The following is a 14,300-nucleotide window of genomic DNA, read 5'->3' as shown; positions in this document are numbered from 1 at the left end:
CTAACTGGCGAGACATGAAATTAAATTGCCGCCACAAAAAGACAAAATAAAGAGATAAATTCACAAATTGTTAAAATATTGTAAATTATGTTTTTTGTCATTTTTTCAAGTTTATATTAATACTTTCATCAGATATGTATATTGTGTCTTTTGACGTTTGGCAACAGCAGGTTGTATCCATCACTGTTCAACAGAATGCATGAACATGATAACTGTCATCGTCGGTTCCATTATTTATGCTTAACTTGCTCATCAATCATATCCATCGCGGTGCTGCGTTTGCCGAAAACATATGAATCCAAAATGAGATTATAGCTTTTCACATATCGCGCATCACGTTGTTATCAGCGCGGTTACGCGCTTCGATCCGAAGCAGTTTGACTAATATTTATATCCTGTCGCGCGCCGTTATCTATCAAACGCCGTACGCTAAGAGATAAATGATCCGGCACTAATAAATTCTTCGATATAAACAATGAATGATAATTTATTATGTATTAATTTAGGTAAATACAATTGTTCGAACCATTGAATTCTTTGATGTGTAAATTTCAAAATATCTGTTGCAAAATTATTCATGAATTCATTTTATTTGCTAGTCAACCATTAACGTTTTGCATGACGTTGTTTCGATCATTTGATGTGAACAAAGCCTTCAATTACTCGCCTGTGATTTTATAGGACGTATTCAGCACTCGGCGGGTTTTCGAAACACAAAATTCAAACAAAAACGTGGCCGAATCCAGCGTAGGTGGTTGCAACCGGCGAGATTAATTTTAAAGCAGACGCATTTATATTTAAATAATATATGAGTTCCCTGCCGTCAGCCAATGACGGACATGACGGCCAGACTCGGTGACGGCTTTAAATAAATGAATGTATGAATATAAACGTTAACTATAGTAATGGATGCGCACATAAAAGCTCTTTAACTGAAACAAGCAAGTAGTAATATCATTGCATTATCAACCTGCAAGTAGGTACCTGAAATTTTTTTGTTAGCGCGTCTGGTAAATTAATCTCTATCGATCAAGTCTTCCGTCGCAGAAACTTCGCGTCTTTTTTCGGGCTGGGTTTTTGTGATCAAAGCGCGTTTTTTGTGGCGTTTACTCTCGTGGCTTTCGGATGCGGCCACAGCGTGTGGAGGGTGAGATAGTGGTGTGTGCTGTAGTTGATTAATTACACGCACATCGTTCGTCACAATGATGCACCACAGCGGGTAGATGCAGCCGTAGGGCGGCACTACGATGAATAAGAAACGCGACCAAATCTCGGAGAGCAATGAAGTGAAACTGGAAGAAGGGCGAACGGAAAGAAGATGTAATTTCCTGTTGCTGCTTGCCGCCTGGGTTATATTGCGATGTTTTAGGGCGAGTCCCCAATTACGATTACAGAATCAGGAAGGAACTGATTTGCTAGGTTTGTTTACCAACTTTAATTCCAATCGTAGTCAAAATAATTTTTTGAAAATAATATCGATATATTAACTTTACGCTCTTTGCATGATTAAATTACTCACGTTTCAAGCCAGTTTTTATCGCTATTTTGCTCGCCGTCACAAAAAGAAGCGAATGAAAACGAGATTGAGTAAACGCTGACGCTTTGAACTGCCCGCTCCTGTCAGTTGGGGACTGGACGCGTTATACACTTTAATCCATCCTAATCAAATCGCTACCTGTCGCATGTTGCCGTTGGCGAATTGCAAAGCAGCGTATGTAACTTATCACATTCACCAAAATTCGCATCTCATGATGCATGAATGCACAAACCTACAAAGTGCAAAATAAACCAACCAACTCGGCGGCGAATATATTATTTCTATGCCCACGCATAAAATATTACTACTGTGGATGAATAATTTATATTTTGTGTTTAATTTGAACTTTGGTAAATTTGACAATTGACGGATGTAAAATTTCAGAATATAAATATACAAGTAAATGGCAGGTTTATACCAGTGGAGGCGCCGGGCAAGCGTAAATCGTAATATTTTAGTATTTTTAGATTTTAATGCCTAAGAAATATACGACTTTGATAAGATTTACACCCTAGTTAATGCCATTTATTTTATCACTATTTCAGCTGGTTTGTCACGTTAATTGTGTCACAAAAAGTTAAAAAAACGCGAAAAAATCAGCTTGTGATTTACGCAGCGCGTCATACACATTCCGCTCCATTTATTAATTAAATGAAAAACGTGCGCCTAGGGATAACAATGCGCTTGCATATTGGAGATTTTAATTAGTCCATAAACCGGCCGTTTAATACGCAATTCAATTTCGTCGCGCGGGAATGGAGAACTGAGGGCGACTTGCAAAAAAATTGCGTCGGCGTAATTTTGCGCATGGCCTGCGTGGAAAACTGCAGAAGATGTGTGCGAGGATCAAGACGAGGACTAGGACGTGCGGTTTGCGTACGGAATGCTAATGCGGCCGATAGCGGTCCGCACTTTGCTGATAAGAAGCCAAATGCGATTGGGCAAATTGAATATACAGAGCGTTCACCAACAATTTAATCAAATAATTTAACAAAATCACTCACACATAAAAAAATACTGTTAACACCTTGTATATATAAAAATAACTTGCACCCAAATTAAATCAGTAGTGGTGCATAAAAATGCAACTGTTGTATGAATAAACGCACGAATAATGCGCACGTCCGATGAGGCTAAGATCCATCAGACGCGTTATCAATCTTTCTCCTCGTTCGGTCGCAGTCATCCATCACTTATTCCCGTTTTACAAGGGTGGCAAAGCACGACTTGAACAACGTTAACAACCCGACCACAAACCTTTCATCCAAATTAAATCCATAACCAAATTGTTCGACGTCAATAAAACATATCACCCCGCAAATAAAATTCAAATTTTTTAAACAAAAATAAAATCTTTCAGCACAACTCGTCGACGCATCTTCGCAAGATGAAGGGATGCTCCTACTTAAAACTTACTTTTGCGAAGTTTATCTCAAAACTTTTAGTTTAACTTACACGCTGCGCACAAGTTTGCACCATCCGCGAGAGGATAAAGAACGCTGCTGTGAGAATATAATCCGTAGCATCTTTCCGGTTATATATCTCGGCTTTGGCTAAATAATAACTTGCTTAATTATTACTGCATCGCTGAACTCTTAAAACCCAATGATAAAAATGTTCTAAACTAAATGAATAAAAAGAAAAACAATTTTTTTCTTGCTTTGTATAACACTATGGTTGAAATATTTGTTTGCCGGCTTATTTTGCTCCGACTGTTCTTGAATGCATTTCTGTCAACGTGGAATAAGAAATATTTTGGGTTTGGCGCATAAAAAGTTAAACTTTTGTCGTAAAAAAACAGCCGAGATGTGTGTACGTGAGGAAAACAACCGCAGGACATTGAATACTGCGGAACCTTGCGCATAGCACGAGCGTAAATGCAGGACACGGGTGGAGCAAGACTTTGCAAGCCCCGAGGTGATTGAATCTACACGTGGTCCGATCGGGAATCAATAGATCGGCTCCTTTTGATATCAATTCCTCAGATGTTTCGTCCTGTAGCGAGGGCGAATGTGTTTGGCAGCGGTCAGCTTATGCCACAATGATATACAGTCAATTTTGTAATATCAACTTGACATTTCATGAAAAAAAAAATCAAATTTTTCTGATTTTAAATTTTAGATCAATTTTTTTATACATTTTTTTTACTTTTAAGGAAAAAATGCGTTTAAAAAATTATTTTTAACAGTTTGTATAAAAGCCTACATGAAACAAGGACTATGTACGTCCCCCCGCAGGGAAAAAGTCCTTTTTCCATCGGGTTTTTCTCCATTTCAACCGAACATTACGTATTACAGCAACGGGGTGCCCGTACGTGCGTACAGCAAATGCCTAAGATGTTGTTCAACTTTCGCCTTTCAGTTTTCTTTGCGTAACCCGGCGCCTCCACTTGCAACCATTACGCGTATACTGCTTATGTGCAGAAAAGCAGATTGCTTGGAACCGGACGCAATTACTCGACGCGCGCGCACAAAATAACAAACCGAGCACCCGTCTTGCAACAAGTCCAAACACAAACCACGCGCGAATCCGGCGATAATATCGGTCAATCGTGCTTTGCAGGAAATTAAAGTACATTCATCTGTACGCTGGAAAATGGACGTCAAAAACGACACGCAAAATTGACTATAAGATTTTCACGAATGTAATATCCGGACTAGTTGACAATGAAATTAAATATTTACGAGTTTAAATACGTGATGAATAAATAGTAAATCCGCACAAAATGCTACATTATTAGTTTGATGAATTTCAGAAGTCACTCTATTTCAATTTTAATTGATTAATTAAATGTCTGCGTTGCACCACTGTGTCGACCTGGATGAAAACATACAAAATAGATGTGTCATCCGCGCAGCGATGCGAATGATGTAAAACTAATTGTGAATAATCGCAGTAGGCGCAATTTATTAAAATTGAACCTGCAATGTATACATTTTGCATCATAAGCTATTTTCGAAAATGATAACTCATCGAGCATTTTAGGTATTTCCCATTTAATTTCATCATAATCATAATTGACGAGTATAATAACCCCCTGCGTATATATTTGACCAGACAAACTACACAACTTATTGTGAAATTATAATCCGGCTACCAGTATTAATAACTAGGCAGAAATGCGCAGGATACACGAGTATATCCGTTAAACGTCGCTGGGGTGCATAGTTTGCGGACGTCTTTTCCATTCTGTTCGGTTCCTCTATCTTGTCACATAAAGGGTGATTCATCCCTTCGAATAAGGGGGATATATGTATTCAATGCCCGGCGTGGTCGGGATAGAGATATCCCCATAGTATGTAATAACTCATTTGCGAGTGCGTTTGGAGGCGTCTTCCACGACCTTGCTCTCAAGAAATCCCAATAATGGACCGAGAGTCACGCAGATACGACGTTAAATTGGAGTTTTGGGTATTAAATCTTTTGGGATGCAACATTGTCATTTAAATATTGAGGGATCGGAAACGAGGTAAGAGGACCAAAACCCTATTTCCACTCGTAAAATTCCCAATTGGGTACACAGATGCGTATTTTACGTGCTTAATCAAACAAAACATTTTAAACGCTCATAATTAAATATTAAATTCTAGATCATTAATGATGCCGGAGTAAAATGTTAATATAAAATATTGTTCGGAATTTATTACCTCTAAAAGTTCCACCCTTCTCTTTTCACTTCCGCTGTGTATCATTTCATTTCGCAGTTATGAAAAAGCGAGCGCATTTTGTCTAAACGACCCGCGAACGCGTTCGTGTCGCTTCATTTGAATACGAAGAACATTTACGTCCGCGTATGTGAATACTAGGGGCATATGTTTTATATGCGCATTTGAAAAATGTCACTTTACTTCATCTTTTTTTAGCTAGTTTATGTATTCACCTACTTGGAAAGCGTTGTTTCACAAAAATAACCAATGTTACATCATCTTTTCCTGGACTCACTATTTTTAAAAATAAGTTATGTAATATCCGGACGTTGTATTAAAAAAAGATACAGAATAATCGATTTGTTCATCTTCAGAGCCCTAATACTTTGTGACTGACAGACAGAAGCATAACGAGAACAAAGGTGGATTGACAGAAAATCAAGGATCAAGATTGCAAGCGGAAAATTGTGCGCTACTACAAGATATATCTTCTGATAGTAGAACAAAGTCAAAGGTACACTCAGGATATTGAACTTATAGATATTGCAGGATCGTGAGTGAAATTTTTGACGACTCAGCACTCTAAATAATTGCGAATGACCAGCAATCTGTAATCATAATCAATTCTTTTTTTATTTCTCAAAAGTAATCCAATACCATGCTGAGTTTAATATAACATAACTAACACTTAAAAGGATATTGCAAATGCTTTCGACACGATTATAATGGCATAATACAAGCAGGGAAAATCAGGAAAGGTGTGGTGGCAAGACGGCGACGCAGACGCCTATTGTTCGCGTCGTAAATTAACATCCGGAGCTTAACGTGTACTTTACATATTTACGCTGGCACCCCTTTTATAATCTAATAACAACGCGTATAAATCGTGTCGTAAACTTTAAGGAATCTTAAAACGCTGCACGCCAATAAACACAAACACGTGTGGTGCATGCTTTTAAAATGATTAAAACATATTTACGTGGTTTACTGCCTAGACAGTAAAATCTTTGCCATGGTCTGTTTTATTATAAAGCATTAAGCAATTTATAAACGTCAGCTGATGTCAGCAACAGACATAGACACCTGTTACTCTTTGTATTTCACCAAGATAATGATAGAAGCGCGTTTCCTGCATTCCTCGACACAATACAAATTAATATTCATTGATGCAAATAATATCTAATATTGTATTCTCCATGAATTTAATTGTGCCAGTTTCATTATGGCATTACTTGCACTTCGAAGATTACCGTATTGAAGTGGGATTATTATTAATTATTTCTTATAATATGCACAAAGGTTGCCAATATCGGCGGGTGGAATGCATGAGCTTTGTTCGTGTATTGTCTCTGGTTGGTTTAGAATGGTTGGCAGGGGCGAGTATTAGGTCGCCTTAGATTGTCTAAGGTTGCGGCCCAAGCGCATCTTAAACGGTATTATTAGGTTTCCACGGTATCTACAAGCTGTTAGCAAGGCATGCAAGGTACGGTGATATATCTAAACTTGAAGAGGGGCGCAGAAAACCTATATATTGTCTCCAGAGGGATTTAAATATCAAGATTGGAGTGAATATGTAATATATTGCCAACGTTCTGGAATCGGCTAGAAGTGAACCTCCCTTTACTTAACTTTTCAACTACTGAGGATTTAAACCGTTAAAAATGATGTAATCTTTGATAAAATTAGATAAAATATTAGAATAAATCAAAAAACTATTAAAAACATATTTTAAGATATTGGGTAAAGAGATAAAGTATTTTTTGTTAAGAAAAATATCATAAAATGAGACTCCCTGTGGAATTATTTGAATTTTCTTGGTTAGAAAGGAGTGGTTTGGAGGATTTACAGCCATAGCAAGCTTTACATACTCCAGAAGTAGATACGCTACTTCATACATGCATAACCATACGGTGGGCACAGTTCAGCGTATGAATGGCGGCTATTCCACCTGCTCCCGTTCCTGGATTCCGCCCGCGACACTAAACCGTTTGCGAGGAGCGCCGTAACTCCTCGGTTACTGTTTTATGATCACATCCGGCGCGCTGTGAGTATTTTCCATCTTTTATCAATTCCAGCGCCGTTTGCACAATGCGCAATCCTTGCACGTGGATATAATGGCGCAACCGATGACCGATAGCGGTAGCGACAGATCAATCAGTAACCGAAATAAAGCCTCATTTAGTAATGCGGGAGCCACTCTCCATTACAGATTCCGCATGTGTGTATTATCGCGGCGGTTGGTCCTACATGCATTATCAAACCACGTTGAGCACTAAATCAGCCCCTAACTTGGTCCACGCGCACAAATTGATTGTTCAAATACAAATAGATTTGCTTATCTAGACATCGCACACGCCAGTTACCCTCATTCGATCGAAGAGGTTCTTTCATAAACTTCTCCCACCTCTCGGAATATATAATGATGGTGTTAAGGGAGTCGATACTCTCATAGAATACACGCACGTTGCATGCACATTCATAAATGCCACGTGGCACAGGCACACAAATTTGTTTAAGATAACTTTTTACTGCGTATACTGCATGGCAGTTTCCGGCAGATTGGTTAAAGTGTCAGTGGGTGGCGGCAGGTGGTAGGGAGCGGTTTAATCAAGGCACGCGTGTCGCTGAAAATATTTCAGATGGCATGCAGAAATGACGAGTGAGGAGTTTTTGCGCTGTGCAGACGAAGGGTGGTGGTGATGGCAACAACGAGCAGCAACAGGAGCAACGGCAGGAATAACGACATCAAAACGCGTCGACAAGCTGAAGAAGTCCTGTTGGATGCAGTCAAGCGTGCCGTAAATTTCATCTTGGAATATATTACAATTTTTTTCTGTGTTGCAAAATACAGGAGACAATATAAAACGTAATTTAAGAGCATTCAAATTAAGTTGCAATTTTTTCCAATGCATCTATTGTTTATAAAATTGGCGGATACCCAGATTGCACCGCGGGGATATAATTAGCGATCATGTAGGCGGTTGTTAAAACGGAAGCATTCAACTGCGGGGTTGCTGATTGCGCACGCGGGTAATAACATGCGTTTAGATTCATGTGTGCATGCATGGTTGACTCGTCCCCTCGCAATCACAGGTGAACTCAGAGATTTCCACTGAAGCATGATGGTATTCTCCACATGCGAAGCAGTATCCTACCGAGCAGAATCTCATTCAAACTTTATGCGCAATCAAGACTTAATACAAAATCATAAATCAAAAGAAAAGCATAAAAAGCACACGGTTGAGGTTATGATATGACGCGACCTCATGTTACTACTACTGCTGCATATGAACAACATAACCTATGAACAAACTTAAAATCCATATCAAATACGCAAATGTTTTATAGCTGATTTCACCAGCATTGCTGCACCACTGACATAATGCACTGCAGGAAAATGAAGCGTGTTTATCTATGCCACGGGGCGCTAATGAGCGGTGCGCGTGAATGATTGCTTTAGTACGTATTTTATAGTCGGAGTATAGTGCAGTGCGTCGCAAGAGAGTTGCGCGAGTTACGAGGGCAGCGACTGCGGCGATAAATGAGACCAGGATATTTCCCCTGTCGAATGTCCCAGTAAACTCTGACCTCCATCATCTGCTACCACGCGTACCATGGATGTAATGGATCATGACCAGCGTGTTATTATATGACACAACCATAGGTGAGGCGTGGCGGTGAGAGCAGTAAATTATGAATTTCAGGTGGAACTGAAGAGGTTTCGGCGTTACGCCTGCGTAAAAACCAATTAATATTGCTTTAATCTACGACTTCGTTAGCATAGGGTTTGCATACCATGTATATATAGACGTGGGAGATAAGAGCACGCTGGGTTTTTTTACGACGCTGAGTTTGTGTGTGATTTATATTGCGATTTCAATTTGTATGCTAAATTTTGTAGGTAAAATTGAATACTTTTTGAACACACATCTTTTCTATAACGGATATGTTAAAATACATTTTAACAACTCTGTTATTATGACACATAAAGCGTTAGTGTAATAAAATGTATAATAAATTTTACGTTTCATTGTTGAGGAATCAGCAACATTGTGGTACATTTGAAATAAAATGTGAAAAATTGTCTCTTGGATAAAAACTAACGGTATTGTCTGATTATATTAAAATTACGCATTACAATGCACTTTATGTACCAAAAATAAACTTTGTTATTCTTTGTTTATTCGCAAGCCAAACAACGAGTATGGCTGAAGCAAGTAGTAGAAATAATGTCGTTTCGAGAAAACTTACCGGGCTGAATGACGTCGGCGTCATCTCGTCAAGCAAAACCCACGCCGAGCTAGAGCTCCTGTCTAGTGTACTGCAATTTCGGTGGGAACAAAACATTTGGAGGTAATTAGTCAGAAGGCAGTCAACCCTCATCACGGACCAGAGCGCACACTCAGCGTCGGCAGTTTCGCAGGGTGTGAGAACGCGCCTTAGGGGCACCTCAATTCTGAAACCCCAGCTCATATTACATTCATTCAGTATTTCTCCGGTAGAATTGATTTCATGGAAAAGTCTCAAGGAGGAATCCTCAGAAATTCCAGGATGCTTCAAATGCTCATTGTTCCCACTTAAAGTTAAATTAATTGCAGAAATGGTCATAATATAATATCGTAGAAAGCCATTTGTTGTAGTCGCAAACAAATTGCAAACCTACATTGTGTTTGTTATTTGTAAATGTTTGACCACGTATATTGGTTTTTGCGGTTTCGGGTTGACACCCACGCAACTTTATGACTGTGCAACAAAGTAGAGTTTTTGTTCACATATTACACCAGATAGTTGTTTTCGCTCTGGAGTTGTAATGTTGTTTTTTAAGCGCTTGGGAATGATGACCATATAACGAATACAACAACACTTTGCCCGGAAAGGGGATAAACGCGACGATTTGTTGCGCGCGCGACACATTTCGACTGGTGTCGCATTATGGCGGCCACGAAAAGCGTGCAAAGTTGCGTAGAGAATTTATGTCGCACATTTGTAAAAACGACCCCGACGCGTTTATTTATGCGTTATTGATGTGCCGTGTAAACTGCTTCAAAACACGCAGTACACAGAAACAAACAAGAAAAGTTATAACTTGAAAAGCGCAAAATAAGTTAGAAATAAAAACGAATATAAATCATAAATGAATATGTTTTACACAATTTTTATTACAATAATCTGTAAATCATTTATTATAGAAATATGTATTTTACCGATAAACACTTCATAGAAAATTTTTATAAAATATCAAGAATATTTATCTTGTTTGTCGTCAAACGGATATCCTTTGCTTTTCTAGGAAAACAATAATCGATCCTCTTCTTGTTTACAAATGTCTTTATCCGCACATGTATATTTCCAAGTAGAGAATCAAACGTAAAACTTAAGAAAAGATTTATTTTCTCCAGGATTCTCCCGGAAAAATATGCAGCTTGAAATTTCCGCCCATGTTCATGCAGGTAGAATAATAGTTGAAATACCACGTATTCGCAAAAGTAATACCCCTCATGTTCCCTGTCTACTGATTGCGGACGTTTTATAAACATAATGCCAGCATACACAAATTCCTCACCACTTCTTCTGATAACCCAAAAAGTTATTTCCATTGTGTCACGACCCCGCATAGCTCAACCTCACCGTCGGACTTGTGAACGACTATGTTCAAAATAGGGTTATAATGTGCACAAGTGGTGCTGGTCCGTAATGCTGCAATGTTTCGAGGATAATCGCCCCGCTCGCAAGGGTTGGACGGAAAGATAAGTGGCGCCCGCATGAAAAATGCACGGATGCTTTACCGGTTTTTAAGCAATCTGCGAATCGCGAATCCTTTTTCCAGTGTGCGTATTTTGTGTCCTCGTTTTTTTTTCGAGTGTGCCCATACGTTTTCACATAGAGTGGCCTGCAATTACCTAATGAAGCCGAACAGAGAAAAGAATTTACATTCGCGCATCCGGGAAGAGCCGCTATAAAAGAAAGACCTAAAGCATCATCAAATCGAGCAAATTCAGACGGATTTTGGAACAAAAATCTTCTGTATACCTAAATTTATACCCGTTTCAAAGTTTTCAATGTAAGTAATAAATAAAAGAAAGAAACCCGGAGAGGTTAATTCTATTTAAATTTGCAATTTACTCACTGTTTGATCTGAGCTGCATACTTTGATGCCCGAAAGTGTCACAAGAAGAAGAATATCGGTTCGTTTAGTCTCAGACTGGATCTGAAAATTAAAAAAAAAGTTTTGTTGAAGAAAGAATGAAATTTATGTAAATAACAATTTGTTTGTTATGTCGCATATGTATACATGCGTAGTTAGTTTTTTATTCTGTGAGTGGTGGAAACTCTTCAAAGCTCTTTGCATTCTTTGCGCCGAGTCACAAAAAACACAGCTTTGTGGAGGCGCTGGGCAACAAATATGAAAGTTTTTGCGTGATTTATACGTTTAAAATGTGTTTGCGCGCAAAGCTCGCGCTGACAGAAATAGAAAACAACAACACCACAATTCAAACCCACTGGTGTTTCATTTCAATGCTTATTTATACATATTTATACATCGAAAACAAAATATAAATAAGTACAAGACATAAAACTGATAAATTTTGCAGAATATTTAGAATTAAATAAATTTTTAATGCTTAGATAATTCTATTTCAGTTATATTAACAGTCGTAGTAGATTACAAGATATTCATGCGCAAAACGATTACTTGTTTGTGCTGCTTTCATCGTTTGTTATGTTGTTGCTGTTTGCTTGTAGCGGGCGCATTACACACACAACCGAGTATTTGTTTGTCTGCCTGGGTGTGAATTTAACTCGAGCGCGGGTTTGAGAAATGCCCTCTATTTAGCGTTGTTCGTTGATGGCGGATGATGTAGAGCGTTTTCGCCGCAACTCGGCACATTCTGCCAGACACTCTCTGTCTGTCTATTTTGGGAGGCTGCGGATGGCTCTGTCCCGCTGCTGGTCGCGCAAAGATAAACGCGTCGAAACCGCCCTCGAGGTTTTTAGTTAATGCACGCTTCTTCCAAGCGCTGCGAATGTTGTGATCTATTTGCAAAATGTGGTGTGTGACGCGCCCCTTCTGATGTTGTTTATGTTGTACAGTGGACTTGCCAAAAGTGGTAAAGTGGCGAAGTCGCCAAGAAAAACGTGAAGACTAATTCTTAAAAATTTTCAAGATTTTTACAAAATTAAATTAAGCCTCACAAACATATTATTGAATTTTTTTGTGGTGTTATAATTGTGATGTGATAGTTACGGACGTTAAAGGTGGAAAGAATTTGATCTGATCGACATGTTTGCGTTGAGAGTTATAGCTGTTTACTCACGTACGCATATTGGTCGGAAAATATAGCAGGATCGGATATTTATGAGCGCCGTTAAGTTGGCTGATTGGAATAATCGAACGGTACGTAATTCGATTTGGCCGAGTGGCGACCGAAGTGGCCGCCCCCACCTTTGCTGCAGCGCCGTGTTCGAGGATGCGCTTCATTCCGCCACAACGGCTCGAAGTGTTTGTCCTGGCGGAGCGCGTGGGGCCTTCTTCTCTGAAAACCTAATGTAGCGATAAATCAAACCGACAGCGCAAAGTAGTAACCACCGTCGGCGTAGGGACTATCGATAAAGGAACTCATATAGCTACTAATACATTTTACATACAGTAACTTGTAAATTTTGCAAAATATTTTTCTAAAAAAATTGTATATTTTTAAATTTTTACATATTCTGTTAAAACAAAGTTGGTATATGAGAATCAAACCATAGGGAGGCATAACACTCGATATTATGTAAGAAGCGCAAAAGTTTTTTACGAGCGCTTTTAAAACGTGCGTGCACACTTTGGAAGAGCCTAAAACCAAGCGATTACATCATACGCTTCGATAAACTTAAAAACACTTTCTCCATTTACACAACATTGAGTCGAGAATATATTGCTGCAAAGACGATACTCCACTGTTTTGCAAAAACACTTTTCGAAACGAAAATATATCGGTTGTGTTTCTTTTCTCGCATTTTTTAAGAGCTAATTATTCTATGCTTTTAATCAAAAAACAATTTCCTTCGATTGCTTTCCAGCTAAAAATCGGAATTTCATTAACATTTAATTAAACAAAATTGAACAACGGAATGCTCAATGGGGCGCCACGAGTGTACATTTGCATCTTATTTAGTGTATTTTAATTCGACGATCTTTGTGCTAATTGAAATCGAGCGTAATTAAATTCTCGTTAGCATTTTCTTCCTTGGCAGGTTAAAAATCACGCCAAACAAAGCCAAATTTCAATGAGAAAATTAAAATATTATATAGCTTGCACAGCGTAAGCTAGGATTTAAACTTTGCGATCGCAGGTTATTGAAAATTGGGCGCAAATTATGATTGTTTGAAATTTCCAATCGCCAGGTAGTTAACGTGGAGGGAAAAGCAGGAAGCATACAAGTCATTGTGTTGCGTACAAAGACTTTGCGTTCTACACGTTTGTTAAATATTCGGATGGGCTGTTCGTAGCAAAAGCCGCAACGCGCCGCGACGCACGCAAAGTACAAAATCGATCGCCCACGGACTGCGAACAAGGCAGCGCGACTTCTACGCGACACGAGTATTTTCAAAATCAAATTTTGCACAACGTTTGAGCATCTAACGTAGCGGAAGGTAACGACGTCGAGACGGTTTGTCGCTTTTCGACGCACAAAAACCGCATCGCTTGTTGCCGACATCAGCTATTATCCGTAATAGCATAACTTATTCAATCAATTTTCTATCAAACTACAGCAACTGAAATATATTTTAAACAATTGCAGAAAATTGCTTCAAAAATTAAATTTTTACTTCTAAAGTAAGCAAAACTTTACATTTTTTATATAAAAATTTGCATCGCACTTAGGTGGATAAGAAATTCAGTTGTGTTTTTGAATATTTTATGCCTTATGTTATTTTATTTTCTTGTAGCAATCAGTAGAAGTAAAAGTGGTAAACCGTTGGCGTCAAAATCGTCGGAAAAGTTTAATGCCACTCTTGATTTTTTGGTCGTTTTACGAGCGCGGTTTCCCCAGTTAAGCAAAACGCTGGAAACGCGCTGATACTTCGTGCGCCAACTATCCTGGCATTTACAATTCGTCGGAATAGTACA

General features: G+C 38.7%; 1 protein-coding gene across 1 annotated transcript in view; it reads right to left on the bottom strand.

Annotated features, from left to right (window-relative positions):
- Positions 1–14,300, bottom strand: part of LOC135790436 (EGFR adapter protein-like) — a 103,135-nt gene that overhangs the window by 27,445 nt on the left and 61,390 nt on the right. Inside the window, exon 3 of the mRNA XM_065300641.1 lies at positions 11,312–11,392. Within this exon, the coding sequence (XP_065156713.1) occupies positions 11,312–11,392 (81 nt within the window). The remainder of the gene's footprint in view (positions 1–11,311; positions 11,393–14,300) is intronic.

The sequence above is a fragment of the Atheta coriaria genome, unplaced genomic scaffold (assembly GCF_025399875.1).
Source record: "Atheta coriaria isolate IRGN ID8LTWV9N9 unplaced genomic scaffold, Caltech_Dcor_3.1 hic_scaffold_4_pilon, whole genome shotgun sequence".
Lineage (NCBI taxonomy): Eukaryota > Metazoa > Arthropoda > Insecta > Coleoptera > Staphylinidae > Dalotia > Dalotia coriaria.
The sequence above is the reverse complement of the archived record's forward strand: the minus strand, read 5'-3'. Positions and strand labels throughout refer to the sequence as shown.